Below are 22,669 nucleotides of genomic sequence, written 5' to 3' on the forward strand. Positions count from 1 at the left end.
GTCAAGGGCATGCACTTAACTTATTTTTCTTGGGTTGTGTTTCTGATCATTTAATATTTTTTAAATCATGTTTAGGACATTCCATTGAGAACACCGCAATGCCCTAAAATCTCAGAAAGGTAAGAGAGACTACCCACAAACACAACACACACACACTGAGAAATATCCAAATGCTTGAGACACATGCATGCATTTGTAGGCATACTCCCACAAACTCACAGGCTTAAACTAAACACACACACACACACACACACACACACACACACACACACACACACACACACACACACACACACACACACACACACATACACACAAATGAACTCGCACTTCCTCACTCATACACACATGCTGATCTCATCTGTAAAGGGGCCTGTCATGGCGCTCTCTTTCTTTGCGTAACCATAGATGAGTCGCATCCTTGCACACAGCCTGAGCCTGTGCCGTTCTGTGCCGAGCCTCTCACTCCAGGTCAACCGTGTTCAACTTGTGTGTGTCTCTCACTGTTGATCTCTGACAGCTTTGATGAGTCTCTAGAGGAGCCCTTCTCCTTGCCTGCCCCTCCGATGAGCACATATAAGTGAGTGCCATTTTGGCTCTGCGGCTCTCCCCCCACATGGGGGTGAAGGAGCTGCAGTTTCACCACTAACCCACCCCACCCTCCCTCTCCCTCCTGGGGATATCCCTCACTTGCTACACTGTCTGCCTCTATGGCAGGATGTCACAGGGAGCCTTTAGTATTCACCCAGCAAGCATGGCCAGTGATAACCTCTCCCCTTCCCCGCCACACACACGTACAGTCACACTGCATCCCCCCTTTTCCAAACGTGTGTTTGTCGTGTGGCTCTCACTAGTTGTTGAGTGGTGTGCTATCAACACCGGCAGGAAGTGTGTGTGTGTGTGTGTGTGAGTATGAGTGAGAGAGGAAGCAAGACATTTCCTTCCTGGTGGTGCTGACTCTGGACACAGTGCACAGGGATTCCTGTCTTCCTGCATTACACAAACTCACACACTCTCACAGACACACACACACACACACACACACACACACACACACACACACACACACACACACACACACACACACACACGCACACACGTCTGTCGCTATCTGTATGTCCTTGTATCTCTCTCTCTCTTCAACCCTCAGTCACAGGAGCAGAATGTTCACTTGTAAACACTAAACACACCTTCACATTCACTGCACAGTGTTGCCTCCCCCTCCACTCACTAATGCTTCAACAGGCCCCTCCCACTTCCTCCTCCTGCAGAGCTAACAGGGGCTGAATAACCTGCATGATGCTAGCTGGTTGTCATCACTACCCTACCCTATATGTGTGTGTGTGTGTGTGTGTGTGTGTGTGTGTGTGTGTGTGTGTGTGTGTGTGTGTGTGTGTGTGTGTGTGTGTGTGTGTGTGTGTGTGTGTGTGTGTGTGTGTGTGTGTGTGTGTGTGTGTGTGTGTGTGTGTGTGTGTGTGTGTGTGTGTGTTTGGGTGTTTCTCATATATCAATTTTTTATTGTCTGCAGAAACAAATCTCAGAAGAGCAAGTTTGATGAGGAGCTTCACAATGAGATGATCACTACCATCGATGAGCTGAGCTCCAGCAAGTAGGTTCCCTGTGCTTGTGCACATGCTAACACACACACACACACACACACACACACACACACACATACAGTACATACACTCACAATCAAACATGCAAAGACACACACACACACACACACACACACACACACACAGATGCTTATATTCCACTCACACACAAGAGACACACACTCACAATCAAACATGTACACACACAATAGCATCTTGTGTTTGATAGAGATGTTTATGCTGTTTAAATAAACCTATATATCCGAGCCCTTAAATAGTTTTTTGTTTGTGTGTTTGCCTCAGGCAGTGGGTTAAATCCGAGGAGATCCGCAGCCTGACCATGTGGTTCACTAAGAAAGATCTGGAGAAGCAGGTTTGTTGGTGGACTCTGTGAAGTCAATGGTTCTGTGCTACAGTCTGGCTAAAGAACTGCTCTTAACAACAATTTTTCTATTTGCCTTATTTCAATCACGATTAGAAAATTACATTGAAGAAGATATCTAGAGAGATCTACCAAGCTAGACATATTGTTGTGTGTTTTAATATGCAGTGGGAGGTATTGGTGTGTATAAGTGAAAGAGTAGTGTGATAATACCTTGCGGAACATCTTAAATCTTTTTTACCTTTTCAACTGCAACTAAATTGCTTTAGTTTCAGTTTCTTAGAAGAAGAAAATTCAATTTTCACTTGGATCATTACAGTTCTAACACGGATTTATGGTTATATTAAGTTTACGATGTAAACATTTCATTATGATTTGTATTTTGGGTAATGATATAATACGATAGCAGTGTTGACCAAATTTCACATGCTGTATCTGTATGACTCCCCCCCCCCCCCCCCCACACACACACACACCCCAATGTAAATCTCTTTCCTATTTCCCTCTGCAGTACAGAGCCATCGACCTGCCCAGCTTTAAGTACTACATAGGATGTGCCACATTCATATTCTTCTGCATCTTTGTGGTCCAGGTGTTTGTCACCAGGGAGTAAGTAGCCATTGCTCTCTAAGCCCCTGCAATATGGTCCGTGTCTAACCCATCTATAAGCTTACACTTCTCTGCGCTGGTGCAGCTGATCTCATCCCAGAAACATATTGAATCCGTGTCCACCTATTGGATCACGGATGGAGACCAGCAGTCTTATTGAGTTGACTCTGTATCATGATATCTATCCTGGCATGAAATTGATTCAATAATACACTCCTGTGTTTTCTTTTAGAATTACATTGACTTGTGTTGTAACGTCTTTTTCTCTGTCTGTATGGCACAGTCCTGACAGCCTGGCCATTGGGTTTGGGGTGCTGTCGTGTGTCCTTCTGTTGACCCTGGGCATCTGCTTCTCAGGGCATTTACAGGTGAGCATGAATACACACATTTCCTCCCAAACAGGGGCTAGGATGGGTTTATGCTGGTTTAGTAGTCCACCCTTGCCTGCAGATAAAGGGAGAGAGAGGCAGAATAAACAGATATGAGTGTGTGTGTGTGAGGGTGTGTCTGTGTGCGTCTGTGTGTGTGTGTGTGTGTGTGTGTGTGCGTCTGTGTGTGTGTGTGTGAGTGAGTGATTGTATTGCTGAAATGCAATGAATGTCTCCTGGTATAGACCTTGCCTCTGACACAGGACATGCAGTACAGCCCCAGCTGAGAGTGCAGGTATGGGAATGTGGCCTCTCTGAAATCAGACCGACTGACAGCTGTCCTTGGTCTCCTTCTAGCGCCTGTTCCCTGAGAAGCTTGCCTCCTGCCAGTGGCTCCCTGCCGTCTCTGAGGCCGTGGTGAAGAGACCCTGCGTGCGCCTTCCACTGGCAACTATCGTCACGGCGATGATCATCATCATGGCCCTTTTTAATCTAGTAATGAAGCATTTCCTAAACTTACATGTAGAGCCCTAAACTGAGAAGGTCATCATTGTTCCTCATGTTTAATCACGTCTAGACGGTGCATGCACTTTTACTCAAGATGACAATATCATGTCCAAGAAACTGATATTCCTCCTCAATACATTGTCAGCCATCTTGATTCATTAATTACCACAACCCTTTAGCCAGGAAGTAGAGCTTCTGAATGAAATCAGTTGGACGATTTGTAGAGGACAAAAGAACGTAGCTTTGTGTTTAGTTTCTTTTCCACTTCTGTTCAGTCCTATGGCTAGTTTACCTGTCCTTATACCCAACTGACCCCAATCAAACGATCTTCTCTCTCCTAGTGCTTTCTCACATCGCCTAGGCCTGCACAGTGCAGCTGTGGTTTGGACCGGGGTAATAACAGCACCTCTCACACAGACAGTGAGCTATACTACCTACCTGTGAGTAATGTTTGTCGCTTGTCTGTTTATTATTTCATCCTGGTGACTCAGAATTTATCTCCCTGACATTATATTTAACTCATACAATCTCCCCCCCCCCCCCCCCCCCCCCCCCCCTCTGTCTCCCTCCCTCCCCCTCCCCTCTCTGTCTCCCTTCCCCAGTACTCGGTGTATAGTTGTATTCTTGCGCTGATAGCCTGTGGGGTGTTCCTGAGGATGAGCTTTGAGCTGAAGGTGTTGTTCCTGTCTGTGGCCTCTGCGGCTTACTACATCATCATCTTCTACTCACAAGAGTGTCTGTTTACATGCTATGGCAAGATCCTCTATAATGCCACCAACGGAAGCAGGTACAGGACCAGACGCACTGTGATTCTGTAGGTGCTTGGGTTAACATGAGTGTGTGTATATCTGTGATGTGTGTGTGTGTGTGTGTGCGTGAGAGTGTGTTTATTTACCCTGCATGTTTTCTTATGCTTGTGTGTGTGTGTGTTCATGTGCATAAATGTGTCTGTGTGTGTGTACACGTGTGTGTGTTCTCCGTTTCAGTAATGAGGAGGTCTTGAGGGTGGCAGGACTCATCAAACACCCTCAAATAATGAGCTGCATATACATCACCCTCTTCCTGGTCACCATGCTCCTCATCTCTCGACATGTAAGTACACACACACACACACACACACATATATACGCACGCACACTTACACGCATACACACACACACACACACACACACACAGACACAACTATCATCTCATTTCTTAACAGGGAAATACACAACATGCTTCATAAGCAGCTCGCATAACAAAGCTGGTGAACAACAGACATAGCCAAGTCCCTTCTAGAAAAAACTCTCTTTTTTTTTAAGTTACCATAGGAGGGTGTATAATAAAAAAGTCATCCAAAAATGTTATGTGATCGGAAATTTTGTAAACAAAAGATGTTTTCGAATATCTAACTTGCATGATCTTTTTCCTCCTGTGACTATACCTCCTAGAATGAGCACTGCGGCCGTCAGGACTTCCTTCTCAAGAACAAGAACCGCACGGAACAGGACGAGATCATGACACGGGAGAACCTGAACCGGCTGCTCTTGGAGAACGTGCTGCCGGCCCATGTGGCTGCACGCTTTGTTGGGGAGAACAAGAAGAATGAGGTGAGGCACAGTTCAACTAGCAGTGAGGTTGCTCTATGGGAACTGTTAAAATACCAGTGAGGTTGCTCTATGGGAACTGTTTAACTACCAGTGAGGTAGCTCTATGGGAACTGTTTAACTATCAGTGAGGTTGCTCTATGGGAACTGTTCAAATACCAGTGAGGTTGCTCTATGGGAACTGTTTAACTATCAGTGAGGTTGCTCTATGGGTACAGTTTAACCACCAGTGAGGTTGCTAGTGCCCTTGAACCTGACGGTTCCAGATTGACATTCTGTGGCATTTAAATGGAGTTATTCAGAGGAATGCACCGTGGGATCCAGAGAAAAAGGTCAGGAATTCTTTCTTAAAAGCCCATTTAATTCTAGGCATTTCATGATTCTTTTTCTTCGACAACTACAATGGAGTAAAAGCATACATTTTCATTAGCGCTTGGCGCTACGTACCAATCACACGCACTGACCTTGGGCGGCGCTTATTCGTTTCTCTCATAATTAAGCTTCTCTTCTCTTAGTCTGACACCCACACAGTCGGCTGCTCTAACATTTAGAGTGGGTTGAAAATGGTTGCACTTTGCCAAAATGGAGTGGAAGAACACATTTTAGATGACTGTGACTTTCCCGTGCTTAGGCACTTCTGAACACACCCTAGTTGGCGTCATTATTGAGTGCTAACTTAATGCGGTGGTTTAAGGAATAGGGCTGAATGTAAAATCCAGGAAGCTTAATTTATATGCTTATATTGTCAGCTAAACTTTCCTCATGACCTCATTCGTGTGTGTGTTACGTTGAGTGTGTGTGTGTGTGTGTCTGTGTGTGTGTGTGTGTGTTACGTTGATATTTTTACCATTCTTGGGGGTAGGCTGTTCAAGATTTCAAGACTTTCAAATTCACGCTTAGCAAATTAGGAGACTTCAGTCGCAAGCTTGTATTTTATAACATCATATAAAAATGAGTAGTACAGACCAAGAGGACTTTAAAACTAGGCCATGCATTCCCCAGCTAAGAGGCCAATGGCAAGTCTTGGTGCTCATAGTGCAACTAATGTCTGGGCACTGTCAGAGTTTGTGCGGACACGTAGGCGGCCATGGGATTAAGCAGCATTTATTGAGGTATACCACAGTAGTATTCAAGTGAAGTTAAGTTGAAACCACGGCCTGCCCTGTTTTGTGTGGCAGACTGGATTAGGATCTATACCAAGCTGTTTGCATTAAGAGTATGCTGGTCTGTTAAAACGCATGTTGTGACTCGCTCTGTCTCCCCAGGACCTTTACTACCAGTCTTATGACTGTGTGTGTGTGATGTTCGCCTCGGTCCCAGACTTCAAAGAGTTCTACACGGAGTGTGACATCAACAAGGAAGGCCTGGAGTGTCTGAGGCTTCTGAATGAGATCATCGCTGACTTTGATGAGGTCAGAGCCAAGGGCTGTCCGTGTCTTTCGCCCGCCTGAAAATGAAACACAGCCGACGTTTGCCGGTCTCAGATTTTCTCACGTTCTACTCGCTGTCCTCTGGTGCCCTCCATCTCACACGTCTCTTGTCTCACTGACATGTCCACAGGTGTTGTCAAAGCCGAAGTTCAGCGGCGTAGAGAAGATCAAAACGATCGGCAGCACGTACATGGCAGCAGCGGGGCTCAGTGCAAGTCCTGGCCAGGAAACGAATCAGGTAGCCCTCACAATGGCATGGAACAGTGAGGGCTTGGAGGCGTTCAGGAGAAGTTACATCAATATACTGATAACGTAGTCTTCACCACAACCACACCTGAAAAACTCTGAGGAATAGTGTGTATATGAACTGAAGTGCATTTACCTGAATTAAACATTAATGATCCATAAGCACTGATAAAACGTATCACTAGATAAGCCTTAGTTACAAGCAGTCCTGTGTCATTGGCCACAAATTCATTTTGAGATGGTCTCTGTGTTGTTTCAGGAGAGGCAACAGGCGCAGATTGGGAACATGGTGGAGTTTGCCATTGCTCTGATGGGAAAGCTGGATGGCATCAACAGGCACTCCTTCAACAGTTTCCGGCTACGCGTCGGTGAGTACAGCTGAATGCCCAAACCAAATCTCTTCTGCATCCGTGTCCATGAACCCCTTCAGGGAATGTAAGTGGACAATCAGGGTGTGAGAGGAATTCCAATCTGAACTGATCTCTTATGACTTAATGGATATGCCTTTATGTTTCTGAGAGCTATAACTAGGGTTGAGCAGATATCCATGTGTTCTACTACATGTGCTTGAATGTACCATTTCAATTTGTACGCCTCTGTGTTCTGAGCGATAAGGAGGATGGGATGTTTTGGAACTTTGTCTCTAAGGTCATAGTGTCGTTCTGATGCTTGAGTCAGTTGGTATCTGTTCTATATCACACGGAAACCACTGGTTACAGCTGGACTCTGGGTGGCCCGCGTAATCTCAGCCCTGTGATTAACACCCCTCTCTTGTCGACTGATAGAATACTTAAAATCGGGCTTGTCCTCTGTCTAGTCAGAGACGTGAGATGCTAGAGACATTCTTAGCATTTTTTTGTGAATCTTGCCTCTCTCCTGCTGTGCACAGCTGAATTAGAGTGTATAAGAATAAGAATGTATCCTGATTGAACACCATCTTCCTGACTGAGGTCTCTGTTTGTATAGTATAAAATTACTATCTGTTGACATAATCACTTGTTGCAATATGCTGTCAGTTTCCATTACACATTTGTAGGCTCAGTTAGACATGGAAATTCCTCATTAACGTCCCACTTCTGATTGACACTGCAACAGGTGGTGAATCTGCTACACAGTTCACCTGTGTGTGCGTGAAACAAATTCAGTTCTATAGGCCTCCGTGTTCACAAAGTCGCTTTCGCGCACAGTGACCATATTTAGTTGGCCCATTCACTGTGGAGCATGCTGTTCAAAGGAAAACATTTGAAATACTTTGTGGATGATAAGCACACATTGATATTTTTTGAGGGTCATAAACAAAATATTTAGGAAGGAATTAATAATAAACAGCCTTCAAAAGCATAGCCCTTTTACCCCAGCTGTCTTTTCCACTGTCTTTCATTTATTTAGGTGGGGGTGGGAAGGGGATTAGAATAACAAATGAAATCCCCCATACTCCTGTAGAGATGTTTTATTACAAATAAAACATTCCAGACAGCAGCTTTTGTCTGGCGAATGCTTTCGCGATGACGACGGCCATACTCCCGAGCCATCTCTCTCTCCCTGAGCGGATGCGCTAATTACATCTGGGATCTGCATTAAAGCCCTGCGGGGCAGGGGATGTGAGGATACCAAACAGTTGGGTCTCCTTTCCAAAGACCTGGAATACCACAACAGAAAAATTCACTGCTCTCAATTTTATGGACCAAATCTTGCCAATATGTGTGCCCTGTCTAAAAATCTTTTTTTTCTTTCTATGAAGCAATAGACTAATCACATTTCTCGTTTTGTTTTATTTTCCCGTAGGTATTAACCATGGACCCGTAATAGCTGGGGTCATAGGGGCCAGAAAGCCTCAGTATGACATCTGGGGAAACACTGTAAATGTCTCCAGCAGAATGGAGAGCACTGGGGAGTTGGGCAAAATCCAGGTATTCACCACCGACTCTCATCCCCCCCTACCCTATCGCTACGTAGCTTAGCGTACCTATGTCAGTTATCGGACAGTGTCAAACATCGGCCATTCGGTTAAACAATCAAAATGCTAAGTTTAATAATGGATTAACAATCTATAACTTCAGTTTAATAATGGATTCACATGACAACGCGAACGTTTGCCGATAACACACGCCGTCCGATAATAACACCGTTACGACACATTGGCAGCCTGCCACGCATGTCACAACACACAGCCTCAGCTTACACACTGTGAAGTGATTGCTTTTCATGGTGCGTTGGCATCATGCTACGGTCCAGTTTCAGTGACGTTTAACCACACAGTGCTCCCTCTGTGCTCTGCGCCTAGGTGACAGAGGAGACGTCGGACGTCTTGCAGAAGCTGGGCTACTCCTGCGAGTGCCGGGGCCTCATCAACGTCAAGGGGAAGGGCGAGCTGAGGACCTTCTTTGTGTGCACGGACATGAGCAAGCAGGGTATGGGCCTGAGCTGAGGCAGGGGTCTCTCCACCCACCATCAACAGCAAGTGAAGCTGCTGCAGAAACGGTTACCTCCGGAAGTTCCATTACAATATATCCATTTGACGTGAAAAGCCTGTTATTCCAGACCAGAGCTGAACTATTGCCGCAGCAATCCCAGTGCTCGAAAAAATTGTCCTCACTGCTAACAATGGAGTGGGGAACAAAGATGGAGAACATTTTGGCTTTTGCATAGCGGTCTGCTGTTTCCCCCCCCCCCCTCCTGCTCTTTTGGCCTGAGAGCACACTACACCTCATGGCCTCTGTTTGATGATCTTTGTGGGAACACCAACACAACACCATCTTGGATTTACAGATAGTAGTCAGCAGGTGGAATTGCAGGATACCACTGAGATTAACAAGCCTCTGTATTTTTCTCCCCTCAAGAATGACTGGGAACCAACTGGCCTGAGCACTGTTCAAACGCTGTTTGTCAAAATACTGAAGTCGTTCTTGATACCAGAAAGACCATGACCGTGTATCTCTAGAAGTGATCTTTTTCAATCTGACACTTGTGACAGGATTTGATATTTATACACGGCACATGACATTTATACGTATATGCCAAATATGTGTAAATGCTGAAGGACCGCCAACTATGGACAATTAACACGGGCTCGGTCCATCTGTTACCGTGTAATGTACAACTGCAGTGTGACATCTCGACTGAATCCAAGATTTCAAAACACTGTTGAGGGGGGAGGGGAGATTTTGGAACAAGGAAATGATGGCCTTTTAGCCTCAGTCATAGATGGAGCAAGATCTCAAAAGGTTAAATAAGAAGTGGGAAGCCGAACCCATCATACTTTTGTCAGCATGTGAAAATGACTTCAGTATGTTCTGCACCTTTTGTCCAACTCCAATTTAGAGTCCCCTTTCTTGGAGCTGCTCATGTGTCTTGTGTTGCACTCAACATCTTCTGCTTTTAACTTGTCGGTTTTGACATCCTCTGTATCCTTCTCTGCCTTGTCTTTGAGAACGTGGGCTCCGTGCTGGTCTCGGCATACGCTCAGAGGGAATTGCTGGTCAATAAGAGATAATATTGTTGTGTATTTTTGGCTTTCCTGGAAGCATTTATTGCTATGGGCATTAGTTGAGCCAGGGACCAAAAAAGAACATTTCTATGTGCCTCTGGGGGGAAAAAAATGGTCTTGTGTACCTTGGTTGCATAACTTTTGAGTGCAAAACTTTCTAACTGTAAATGCTGTGCTGCCTTCTGTGCTTTTTATAAGCAATAGCTTTGAGGAACATTGTGTGCATCTCCCCAACATTTTGTATAGTATGTGTGTAATAAATATATACCATGTCGGGCGTTACTTCAGAAGAGGTGTGCTTTGTGAAAACTTATAAAACCTTTTAAGATGTGTCAAATTCTAGCCAGGTGAGCCACAGAAAAGTGGGAGCTGGCAGAGAAACGAAGCCAGTGATTACTACAAAAGAGGTTTATTGATACAAACGTCACACAAAAAACAGCACCGACTGTACAAAGAGGAATCTTGGCAATGGGATTGGCCTAAAGCTCGGAGGAGGCTGCTAGACGGTAATGATGGGGACTTCTTCCGGTCCTGCTGATGAGCTCTCCATTGGTTCTGACATTTCTCGCACTGTAACAAGAGCATCAACAGGCTGGTATTACTGACAGGCTGGTATTACGGACAGGCTCTGTAGTATCAAAACTGATGTCTATCCAACACGAGTATCCCAGACTGGGACACAAAGCTCTTTGAACTACTGGATCTCAACCTTCCAACTTTATTAAACCAGTGTACTGCAGACTAAAGAGTGTGGTCGTTGTATAACTCGTATATATTTTATCACTTAGAAACCAGTAACAAATAACAACATTGCGCCGATAGCTTCTTCCTATGCAAGACAGAATAGCCTTGTTTGATTTGTAGTTTCCACATCTACAACATCTCATCATTCCAAAGAATGACCAATTCCAAAAGAATGACAGTGAAAGACGTGAAGATGTGAGCGATATATATATTTAAAATCTGAAAACATATAATTTGTTGAAGCTAACATTAGGTCACGTAGAGTACAGAGGACCTTTCCAATTGTTACTCTGACTGTTAATGTGTGATATAAATGCTAGGACCTGTGGAATAATAGCGGGCCCTTAATTATTACCTGTGGTGAGGTCGATGAGGGGCTCATCGGGCTTGTTGGGCACAGACACACCCATGGCCTTCCTGATACCGTACACACTGATCACATCGCCTGGGGTCACCTGGCTTGTCAGGAGGGCCAGGTTTCCATTCACCTTCTCAGCTGTGGAAAAGGAACAACGGAGATCGGGATGAGGAAAGAAGAACTGACTGGTTTTTAAAAGGGGAAGGGGCTTGAATGACTGCTGAGAAAAGGGAGGAAATAAAAAGACAGATTAGGTGGAGGGGAAAGAAGAACTGGTCTGACTGCATGATACATGTCCTTAACTGGAACTACTAAGAGTCACCGTTTTCGGTCACTGGAACAATTAAGTGTTGTAACACTGTTTTTCGTTGGAAGTTTCTGGAATTTCAGCAACCACAACTGCCGCTGCTGTCAGCGCTGGGAGCTGGGCAGGCTTTCACGCACCCTGCGTGATTACGTGTGAAAAAGTGGGAGAGCTTACCACTATGACACGATAACTTTTGCTTTAGTAGCATAATGGGAAAAACGTGCTATTGATGCGAGACATCTGTGAGACTGTTCCGAATCGGCGAAAGATATTACTCCCTTGGCGCATAAACAAATGAATATCTTATAAAAGAAATTTTTTTGCAAAACAAAAAGTATTTACAGATGTACAATAATCTGATCACAAATACTTGATTCCTGCAATATATAAAACTCATAATAAAAGTTAGGCTAGGGTTAACTATGTTAACAGCTGTGATGGCCTGTCAGTCCAGCGGTCTCACACTAAGGAGGTCCAGGTCTGTGCCGCTGACCCAAGGGAAACACAAACAATCTGATACCACTACAATATGCTGGTTGGCAGTAAGAACTTGCACCTTATATGCCAAACCACTGGAAGTCAATGGAGTTCAAGCGAGGAAAAATGAAATCCCAACAAAGGCTGAGCACTGGCAACAGAAGCTAAGGACGAATGTGATATGTTTTACATGGATCTATACCAAGCTTAAGAACACACAAATCTTTACGTTCTAGGAACTTCCGTGGTCATGATCAGCAATCCCACAGACACCAAAATCTTTGATCGTTTAGGATTTTAAATAGTATCTGCAAACACGATTTGATAATTCTACTACATTGGAGAAACTGGATGGGGAAAAAAATAAATGGCCATTGCATAAATTGGCTTTGAAGAATTCTTAGCATCCAGCCAGAAATATTCTGGCTCTGAGAACGTGTTGCACACGATGGAGAATGATTCAAACTACTGGAGAAAGTATGCATCTTAAGTGATCCAACAGTTTCTAAAACGGAGAAATAATGGGCTTTACATAGCCTCTTATTATTCAGCTGGGATAAGAGCTGTTCGTGGAAAAAATTGGCATCACTAAAAGCTCTTCATTATTTTCCGCATTCAATTTGTTCTCCAGTTCGAATTTCAGTTGGGTTAATGATTCATATTCAAATGCTGACAATGTCCTGCAAACCCACTGAAGTATCTCAAATGAATAATTGACAAGGTCACGTAACCATATACAGGGGCCACAAGAACGAAGACATAGACCACCTTTCTCTCAGGCTGACATTTCAAAAGCTGAAACCCAACATCAGCACCATGACAATGAGGACACCTGGTGCCCTTTCTCTCACAAGGCCAGAGCTGTGCACTACTTTGCATTAAAGCATTAAACATGCTTAGCTGATCATGCTAAAATGCAGCACCTTCTCAAATGAATCAAGAAATATACGGACACCCAATCAAATAAGCCCCATCAAAGAAGGACTATAGACTTAAAGCAGCAGTAAGTAGATTTGGTTAAAAACTGAAAAAGCATGCAACTACCTAGCACAGTTGGTACTGATAAAAAGGCTTGCTAGCAGGCATCTCATTATGGTGATATAGTTGGCAGTGTCACACTGGGAAAGGATTTTTTTTTTTTTTTTTTTACATTTCCGCAAGGTGGTCCGATCCGGGTCACAAAACTGCATAGGGCACAGCCTAGGTGGCTAGTTGGAACAACAAGTGCGCTTATCTGTCCTTCACATGACCGGATACTATGAAAACTGGCAAACTGTTGCACACGCTCTTCAAAGGTGTATCTAATAATCACAACATTTCATAGAACCATCACCTGAATGTATGTCATCACTATTTCTTTCACACAACCCCCTCTGAGAGGAACTAACGCCATTCTGGCCACGTGTACCTAAAATAAATGTATGTATGTGTGTGTGTGTGTGTGTGTGTGTGTGTGTGTGTGTGTGTGTGTGTGTGTGTGTGTGGGCCCATACCCAGCTGTACTTCCTTGGCGGTGGGGGCGAGGAGGCAGATGATATTGGGGGGCTGGGGGGTGCTGAGGCGTTCCTTCTGGGCCTCCTGCAGCTCGTTGAGGAGCTGGGTGGTTTCGTCCAGTTTCTCCTGGAACTCCCGGGCCTCTGAGATGAAGAAACCCCACAGAGAACAAGAGGTTTACCGAGATAACACTCCACTACTTACACTTATCTGTACAATAAAGCGGTTATGCCATCTCCTATATCAGTTTCACGTTGAGGCCATCGGAAACCATTTGGTCTCACAGCTTGCGTGGAATCAAACAGATGGAAAGGCAGTAAAAGTGTTAACTGTGCTGCTGCCATGACACAGTGGGAGGAGGAGAGGCTCATGCTCTACCATTAAAGTGCCTAAGTAGCTTTGAACAGAAATGGGGCTAATGGACAGAGATGGATTCCAAGTTCATCAAATGGCGAACGTGGGCAGACAAAATACCTTTTGAGTCGAGTTTGGGTACGAGGTAGTCCAGGCCCAGGGCTTTGAGCGTGTTTAGGGAGTCCGTGCCACTGACTGGATGGGGTTCAGACTGCACCACCTGAACCTGAAAAGAGGGGGATGTTACAGGTAGACATAATGTACATTGATGATACCCTTTGGAACTTTCCAACCTTTTAGTTAGTTCATTTACCCATTATTCTACTTAGAAAGTTAACTCACAAGATTGGGCATCTCATTAAGATACTGTATATTTTGATTTATGTAACGTAAATTCATTTTCAAGGAGAGGTTTAAAAAAAAAAAATGCCATGAAAGGGGGGACTCCACCCATTTGGGGAATGGGAGTGAAAACTGGAGGGCTGCCAAACACAGCAAACAGCCAGCACAGGGGCTGCAGTGTGCTCAGGGAGCCGGTGGCACTCCAATGAAAGCCCATTCAGATGGCCAGTCATCACACACATGCAGCTGCAGCTACACACACACACACACAGACAAGCAGACACACACACACACACACACACACACACGTGAATACAGGGGTATTGGGGAACAGAGACGGTAGCGTCATGTTCTAATACTGACGCATGTGTGCGTCAGTATTAAAGAAAGGAGGAGAGAAAAAAAAATAAAAAAATCAATTTCCCTGTCCACATGGGCCCGTGGACAGTCTGAACAATCAGGCTATGGTATTTGTGTTTGCACAGCTGCATAGCAGGCAACAGCATAGAGACACATCACAGCCAGCCAGATGGCGCAGGGCTGTTCTATAGCAAGCCTGTGGACTTCTGGGGGCAGAGACAGTTCAGTGAAAATAACGTTGGGCACCTATGGATCCTGGGCAAAGCAGAGGGGGCAGCATATACCCAGAATCCACCATCGTGCAGACCACTGCAGAACTGAACTTTGAACTATAGTTAGATTGAGTTTTTGATCATCAGTACCTCATCACCTGCCGCTCCAGGGCTCTCAACTGGTGCCTCTCGACCTGGATTGTTCTGGAAAAAAAGGCAATTGGAAGAAAACATACATCATACAAAACATACGCCAACAAATAGGCTCACAGATTGACAGATGATGCAACGCCACCACTCTTCTCTTACACGTGTCAGCCGGCTCTTAACAGCTTCACAGCTATGCTTATGGTGCTGGGAGGCAGACGACGCGTACGGCATGAGTAACCGGATTTGGGATCTTACCGCCTCCGTCTCCTTGAGTGTCTTCGAGTGCTGGCCATTAGTCAGCGCATCCAGCATGTTGTCCCCCATACGGCTCATGTGCTCCTCGGACCTGGACAGGAAGTTGGCCATGCTGAGGGACGGGGAGAGAGGGAGAGAGAGATAGAGATGGAGATGAGAGGGTTGGGAGAGAGAGGGGGGGGGGTGCAACAAGTTCATGACTGTGGTGGCAGACAGTGGGACAGTGTCTTGTGTTTGTTAGTATAAGTGAGTGGCCGATCGGGGAACTCTTTTTGTGTTTATGCTAGCAAGTGATGAAGCAAGTGTGCAATGAGTCAGCTTGTTTACATTTGCAGAGGAAGTTAGTGCTCTTACGAATGCCAGGAGAAAGGACCTGGGCCTACCGCCAGAACCAGTTACACACAAACACACACCATCATGCCATCTCAATACAAGTAAGACGTGAGCAAATTAAAATGACCACTCTTCCAGTACGTCATCACCAAACATCTGGATGACCAAAAACAACAGGGTTGTCTTTGAAGTCCAAGCCCTCACTAATAACTTCCCAAAGCCGGCGAGTATTGCTCTGTAATCCGTGGACTGCGGCGGTTAGCCGGCGGCTGTGGCCCTTAGACACACATACCTGTCGGAGCCCTGCGAGCTGGATTCCTCGCCATAGATGGAGTAGATGAGGTCGGAGTCCTCCTTGGAGATGTTGGCGAAGCTGGAGTCGTAAGCTGGAGCGTAGGAGCTGAAGGGCCCATAATTCAAGTAAGCCACTGTAGGGAATGAAGGTTAGGCGAGGGTTAGCGCTGGAGAAGTGCAACAGCTGCATCCTGACCTCAGGGCAGAAGCGTCACAAAGTGCTGCGTTCAACTAACCACCACCACCACACAAAAGTGCACATTTTTCAAACGACTACAAGATTTTTAGTATTGATGTTAAAATCACAACCGTGCCGTTTCATTGCATCGCCCCAAAATTACTTTATTGTCTGAATTCGAACAAGCCTTGGGTGCCACTCTTTGGTGATTATGTACAGAACCTGTGCACCCTCTCAAAATCAACGACACCTGAGGTGAAATCACCAAATCACAGTTTTGACAGACATTTTTTCATTTCACGCAATCCCTGTTCCTATATATTTACTTAAAGTGAAATAAACAACAAGTCACCCTTCAAGCAGAACTTTAAATAAGGCGAGCAGAGAAGCGCTCTAAATTCATGGATAACATCAGACTACGTTTGGCTCAGAGGTAGGGGTGACCCTCTGCGAAAGTAAATTCTTCAATGCTTGTTCATTGGAGTCTCTTCCGAAACAGCCGGAGCACATCCAAAGAGTTCCTACATGTTTCAAAGGAAAGGAACCGGCCCTGAGAGAGCGTCTCAGCTCAGCTTTTATCTACTTCTTCAAGCAGGTTTCAGAGTGTGCAGTTCATTTGTGCAGGGAACGCCATACACCAGTGCACATATTTACCAGACAACAATCGAACAAAACACATCTGATGATTGCAGCCTTTGCTTATGGCTTTCGTCACCAAACCAGTGACGACTGACTCTAGAAAACTGCTTTACCTGGGGAGATCCTGTTTCTCTTATCCTCCTTGAAACCCTGGAGCGTGTTGACGCCGCTTTGCAATCTTCCTGACATCATGCCAAGCTTGACAGCACAGTACCCTGGATCTGTAGAGCACACAGAATCATGAGCATCATCTTCCCAATAACAGACCTCTCCATGACAACAAGAACAAACAACACAGAGCAAGTCACTACTCACCACCAGCACTCAAGTCAACTGGGTTTAGGATGGCTAGGGACGTGGATCCATCCTGCCTTCGCCTCTCGAACTCCAGCTGTGCCAAGAGGATATAGAAGGGGCAAAGACACAGTTTTAAGGGGTGCAAATTCTGCTGTGGCAACGATACACGATGACGTTGAGAGCCAACCACCAAACATTTTACGATCAAGCTAGTAGCTTAATGTCCAGGTCAAACTGTGTTAAGGCATAAACTGAAGGACTGAGTCACTGGAGGGCATTTTGGGTGTGATTCAGCTGAGCAAGCATACCCAGAAGAAACAGGAATTACATTAATTTTACATAGAGATGAGATGTCACAGCATGCACAGAAGGAAAGCGATCTCAAACACACCGATTGCAATATCTGAAATGACACCATCAAATTAGACTCACGGCGTGTAACTAATTTGCAGGGCAGTGTGCATGGTTAACTCTGTTGGAAAGAATTAAGTGAGCAGGTAGCAGGTAATGTGATAAAATGGCTCTTGAAATGTGTTAATCATCAAGGTTCTGGTGCTGAGTATAGTTTAGACTGTTCCTCCTAAGGTTATTGCTCCAATACCTTTTGTAACATTCCAAGACTATGCAGACAAAGCCACCGTTATGTTGCCAGCAACACATTCTGGCCTTATCTCCAATTCCCTCGTAGACTATTCACAGACATTTTTCATAATATTGTTGTCATTTGTTTTTCCCACAGACATAATCCATCACTGATGTCTCAGCGGTACATAATATGAACACTATTCTCAGCTGTGTGATCCACATCAAGTCCTTTTAACCATTTGGGCCACCAACTGCCCAGAGGGTATTTCAGGTGCCGCTCATATTGACGTCATGTAGTTACAGTAATTATTTGGCGTCATTATAGCTTACACTGCCTACCTCAGTGAGGAGTTCTCGGTTAGAGAGTTTATTCCCAGACTCCTCTATGATCTTTCGGATCTCCTCCAGGTCCTTCTCTGTTTGAGTGACAGTCTTCTGCACGTCCTCCTTTGAATCTTTGTCTTGCCTGCAGGTGGTTTGACAAGAGATAAGAGAAGATGATTATGGTAAAATGACACTTGTCAATCAAAGGCACTCGCACACACACTCTTAAAACACCTCTTACACCAAAAATTCTTTCAAAATTCCAACATTCACTTGATAACACAATGTTGCCCAAGATCACAGACGCTTTTCTTAGCAAACCTCTCAGCTTTCAAAAGACACTAATGAGTGCTGGTGTGAGAAGTGTGCAGTGCAGATGGTGCACAAGACCAAACACGCTCATAGCCATTCCACTCTCTCTCCCATCCCAGCTGAGAGCTGCCTCATGCAACAGTGAAAAGAGTGGGAAACGTGCCGGCGGCCGTTTCTAATCACTGAGAGCTATTAAATCACAAACTGATTGCCTGTCATACTTTCACATCAGGCTATAAATTACATGGGTCAAGCCTCCCAGGAGGGGACTCTTGCTTAAGACAGTGTAGGTGTAACGCGTTGTGGAGGGTGAGGGTTGGACTGGATGAAGTAAGTGGGAGTAAGAGTCGCACCTCGCCATGTCCTTTTTCGGTCTGCAGGGAAATCGGGTGGTTTCCATAGGAGTGGAGGCATTTTTACTCTGCTCTAGGCCTGAGCTTCCTTCCCCCTCCCCTGCGTCTGCTGGTCGGCTGCTGGAGCTCTCCAGGTCTGCCATGAACTCGATGCTTTGCTTCAGGCTATCCAGCCTTTCCTGCAAGGCCATTTGCCTGATTGTTAGAAACCCACCAAAAAGAACTTCCAAAAGTCTACACAGCAGATTGTCAAGTAAAGTGTAACAGCACCCTCTGCTGATTTATAAATTCAACTACAGGCTAGTTGTAAATGGATGTGAATGGAATATTTACATTTGCAAGAATTATGTTCCAATGACATACGGTTAAGGTTTTCCACTGCATGCACTCTCAGGAGAGGGAACCCAATATGTCATTAGAGGCACCATATTCTATAAACAGAGTTCTTACCGAACTTAGAATCTTAAGGCCAGAGCGGAGCAACTTCTTTGCTGCCTTGTAGTAGATGGTGTCAGGTTTGTTGTAGCTCATGGCATTCTCACACATTAATTTGAAATCAGTCTGTGAAGTCAAACAAATGACAAAGTTACGACGAAAGAAGCACTTGCCAAAACATACCTAGTAAAATCACCAGGTATTGCCGTCTGAAAGATCCAGAACATTACTCATAAAATCTAATTAAATAATTTATACCAGAAATATATTAATAACACGATAATCTTACTGTATGCATGACTGATACATTAATTCATTATCTAAACCACAGCATATTGACCTACAATCACACATAAGCATGGATTTACAGTTTTAATTGAACACGATCAAATTCTGTTATTCTGTTTGTGTATTCTAATTGTGTACTGTTGTCACAGTACGCAATTATGTAGGCTTCCACAATACTGTAAATCTGAAGAGCAGCTACATAAGTCGGAGTTCCATCTCTTTCATACATGGTTGTTACTCCATGCATGGGAAAATGTATCAGTGGAAATGTATGTATTTATTTATTTATTTATTACAAATATGTGACATTCAAGTGAACGCACTCCAACATTTGAAAAAAAATAATGCTACTCATGAAATGTAAACATATCTAGCAACGTCAGATAATGTGCATCAACATCACTAAGAGTTAGATTGATGTACCTTCATCTCTAGTAAAGACTGGTAATATTCCTTCTTGACTTTATCCTTCATGGTGCTAAAATCCATGGGCCTTCTTATGATCATCGAGTAACCCGGAGCAATAAGATCAGTCACAGGGAAAGAGAAAAATGCAGTGGGGTCTTTCCTATGATAGAAAATACAGAAATAAATGCCAATTCACAAAAGAACCAACCTACACGTATCACACTTTTAACTTGTAGCAATACTCAGATATCATGATTAATTACACCAAAGAAATACGTCTTTAGATTTCTTAGAACTACAAATCTGATTCAGACCTTTGGAGCTGCCTGATGAGTTGACTAAGGGCTTCCTGTAGAGGAGTCTGCGCTTTATCTGTGGAATTGAAAGGGAATTAATAAATGAATGCACGAAAGAATGCTTAAAATGCATGTTGTACAGGAACAACATGGGAAATGTTAAAGTGATGATTAACTAATTGAGAGGCAATGGCTTTAACTACCTTCCATCTTCGCCATGGAGGACAGTGGTTTGTCCTGGGACATGTCTGATCGCATAGAAGCTCTACTGAGTTCTCGGTCCTCCCATTCAGTGTCCACAGGGTCTTGACCTTTCCTCTTTTTAGTCATCTATACAGCCACAACCGAGTAAAACAAGGAACATATCAGTGTGATACAATTGGCATGCAGGTTAACTCCTAGAAATCCAAGTAATTCCTTAGCACGTTTTAAGAACTACAGCGATATGCTTTGTTGTACTGAAATTTTAGGTCTCTAAAGGGCGGATAAACAATACCATATCAGTCATAGCAATTTTACCAACAAGAGAAATAAAACGTTTATGCACTAATCCTGCCATACATACAATACGTTGGGAGTTACTGATTTCAAACCATACCTTTTTCTTTTTTTTCTCGTCAATCGGTGAACCAGGGTTACTTCTGTCTCGGTCCTCCTTTTTTTTCTTTTTCTTCTTTTTGTCCCTATGCTTATCGTAATCCACCGACTCCTCGTAGAGGTTTTCCAGACTAGTACTTCCTGTAGTCACCTCATTACCCGCCACCTTCAAAACGAGTTTCAATGGTCTCTCCGTGTATTCTGAGGACAGAAGGAAGCTAGAATTATACGGGTGGCAGTTTCAAAAACGGTACAAACTAGCAATATGGTTTTAAGCAGCTCACGTAGATTATATACTATGTTGAATGTAGCTAGCTAACAGACGACAGCAGAACTTTCCATCGTTGAAGCCTCAAAAGTTAGCTAACAAGCTTTAGTTATAGCTTGATAGTATGCTAACTTACCTAGTTAACGAGACAGCTAGGGTAACATTTCTATTCCCAGTGGATTTTGCAATTTACGATCATACTATACAGCTATGTGGAACGATGTGAATCATCCTAAAATGCACATATAATATAAAAACAGCGTTGCCCAAAATTGCGGGGCAGCTGTAATGTTTGCTAGCCACCGACAATACAGATACCGATAACCAGCTAGCTTCTAACTTCAGCTGACTATGACAGATGGCTCGCGCCCTTGTCCACAACGCCCGCGCCAGGCGCACAGTAGTCATAAAGCAAGTGTTTAATATTATTAAACGTTACTTGAAAATGCGGACTTAACTCTCGGTCAATGGATGTCGCCCTGCTGACGACCGCATGTTAGCCGACTGGCTAATACTATACATATGCATTTAAATAAGCACGAATAGCGTACCACAAGCAATGTGAAAGTCTTCTGCACGACCTTACCGTCGTATGCGCGTTTCTCTGATTTGTGTTTTTTGTGCTTCCTGCCCATACTTTATACCGTTATCGTCAAGACAGGACAGTCGGGTGGACTGGTCTGCTCTTTGTTTTGTTCTAGGAAGGACAATCGCAATTACAGTACTCGAGGAGACGCCATGGTTTTCCCTACAGCGTCCCTGGTGGCTGGAGTTTGAAACACGTGACCTACCCTTACAAGCCTACGTTATGTTCAATATTACTATATTATGGTCTATAGATGATTTGTTATTGTCACAGACTCAAATAATAACTTGTGTATTTATATTTAAATGTAAACCATTTACTTTCTTCGTAAAAAAAAAAAGATGTGTCCTTTTTATTGAAATGTATCGATTGGGATTTTTTTTCTTTCTCTGTTCCACCACTAGGGGGCATAATGACATTGTTTTTTTTTAAATGTACGACACATACATCGGCCGAATCTGTCTAGGGCTAGGCTATATAAAATATTTAGAATTTTTATCGGAGAAAGTCTGGTCACTCTTATTTGGTGTCCTAGAAGTGGGCTGTCCTAACTTTACATGACTCTCTGCTGAGAACTCCAAGTCTAGCAGAGTTAAATCTGGATTTTATTTCCATATTTTTTTTCCCTCCCCCCAGATATTGCCTTTGGAGAAATCTATGATAAATCCTTGTCATTTCAGGTCACCAAATGGCATTCTATTCTCTTTGGGCACCAGAACAGCTAACTGTCTATGTGGAGAGATAACAGCAGGCCCTGGCTTAATAGGACACTGCATGGATTTTTGCCTCTGTCCTCTTCAAACCTGATATGCTCTGTTAAATCGGTACACATTGTTGGGCTCGATGAATGACAGATGTTTTATTCATGCACGAAAGATAGTGAGCATTCTTTGAAGCACATTCCAGGTTTTATGAAGAGGCGAGGGATGTGGGGGCCATGGATCCAGTGCTCATATTCCAAATTTTTTGGAACAAAAAGAGACGGATTCTGCCATTCCTGCCATACCTCCTCTCATGCACTGAGATGTTTTCAGTGGAATGATAGTTCTGTTTAATGTATCACGTTTCATCCATGCCAAGAATCATCCATCTGGATTCCAGCACTGCCACATTCTCTTGCATAATTTTTGGACCCTGAAATGGTAACAGAATATAATCCTCACTCATATATCTTTGCTACCTCGACTTTAAGCAATCATGTTAACTT

At 44.1% G+C, this 22,669-nt stretch overlaps 2 protein-coding genes across 8 annotated transcripts in view; one reads left to right on the top strand and one right to left on the bottom strand.

The window, feature by feature from the left end:
• The window catches only part of adcy7 (adenylate cyclase 7), a 48,771-nt gene extending 38,268 nt beyond the window's left edge, over positions 1–10,503 (top strand). For 5 of the 6 annotated variants that reach the window (XM_031569168.2, XM_031569170.2, XM_031569169.2 and 2 more), the window contains exons 12-27: positions 76–119; positions 521–580; positions 1,529–1,609; positions 1,902–1,971; positions 2,492–2,589; positions 2,873–2,957; positions 3,315–3,452; positions 3,806–3,904; positions 4,067–4,251; positions 4,451–4,556; positions 4,898–5,056; positions 6,319–6,465; positions 6,614–6,721; positions 6,989–7,097; positions 8,515–8,639; positions 9,014–10,503. In XM_031569168.2, coding sequence (XP_031425028.1) covers positions 76–119; positions 521–580; positions 1,529–1,609; positions 1,902–1,971; positions 2,492–2,589; positions 2,873–2,957; positions 3,315–3,452; positions 3,806–3,904; positions 4,067–4,251; positions 4,451–4,556; positions 4,898–5,056; positions 6,319–6,465; positions 6,614–6,721; positions 6,989–7,097; positions 8,515–8,639; positions 9,014–9,157 — 1,758 coding nt within the window. In that variant the 3' untranslated portion in view covers positions 9,158–10,503. The remainder of the gene's footprint in view (positions 1–75; positions 120–520; positions 581–1,528; positions 1,610–1,901; positions 1,972–2,491; positions 2,590–2,872; positions 2,958–3,314; positions 3,453–3,805; positions 3,905–4,066; positions 4,252–4,450; positions 4,557–4,897; positions 5,057–6,318; positions 6,466–6,613; positions 6,722–6,988; positions 7,098–8,514; positions 8,640–9,013) is intronic. The other variant, XM_031569175.2, reaches the window with a different exon arrangement.
• Positions 10,504–10,609: 106 nt separating this feature from the next.
• brd7 (bromodomain containing 7) lies at positions 10,610–21,599 on the bottom strand. Of its 2 annotated transcripts, none has more exons than XM_012827004.3 (17): positions 21,463–21,599; positions 20,610–20,809; positions 20,215–20,341; positions 20,030–20,087; positions 19,731–19,875; positions 19,035–19,145; positions 18,585–18,763; positions 17,935–18,061; positions 17,029–17,104; positions 16,827–16,934; positions 15,895–16,030; positions 15,270–15,381; positions 15,015–15,068; positions 14,071–14,176; positions 13,596–13,739; positions 11,316–11,456; positions 10,610–10,786 (listed from the first exon to the last, which is right to left on the bottom strand). In XM_012827004.3, the coding sequence occupies exons 1-17, from the start codon at positions 21,509–21,511 to the stop codon at positions 10,716–10,718; spliced, it is 1,944 nt and encodes a 647-aa protein (XP_012682458.1). In that variant the 5' UTR covers positions 21,512–21,599; the 3' UTR covers positions 10,610–10,715. The 2 variants fall into 2 exon arrangements, with proteins under 2 accessions (XP_012682458.1, XP_012682459.1); XM_012827005.3 differs by having other exon boundaries at positions 21,428–21,575.
• Positions 21,600–22,669: the final 1,070 nt, after the last annotated feature.

Source organism: Clupea harengus, chromosome 6, assembly GCF_900700415.2.
Source record: "Clupea harengus chromosome 6, Ch_v2.0.2, whole genome shotgun sequence".
NCBI lineage: Eukaryota > Metazoa > Chordata > Actinopteri > Clupeiformes > Clupeidae > Clupea > Clupea harengus.

Bases quoted from the DNA above. Each gene is read 5' to 3' on its own strand.
- brd7 (XM_012827004.3), bottom strand. From the start codon at position 21,511: ATGGGCAGGAAGCACAAAAAACACAAATCAGAGAAACGCGCATACGAC. The intron at 18,062-18,584 runs GTGCGACTCTTA...AACCACCTGCAG, and splicing joins CCGAAAAAGGACATGGCGAG to GCAAGACAAAGATTCAAAGG. The intron at 10,787-11,315 runs GTAATAATTAAG...CTCTTGTTACAG, and splicing joins CCTCATCGACCTCACCACAG to TGCGAGAAATGTCAGAACCA.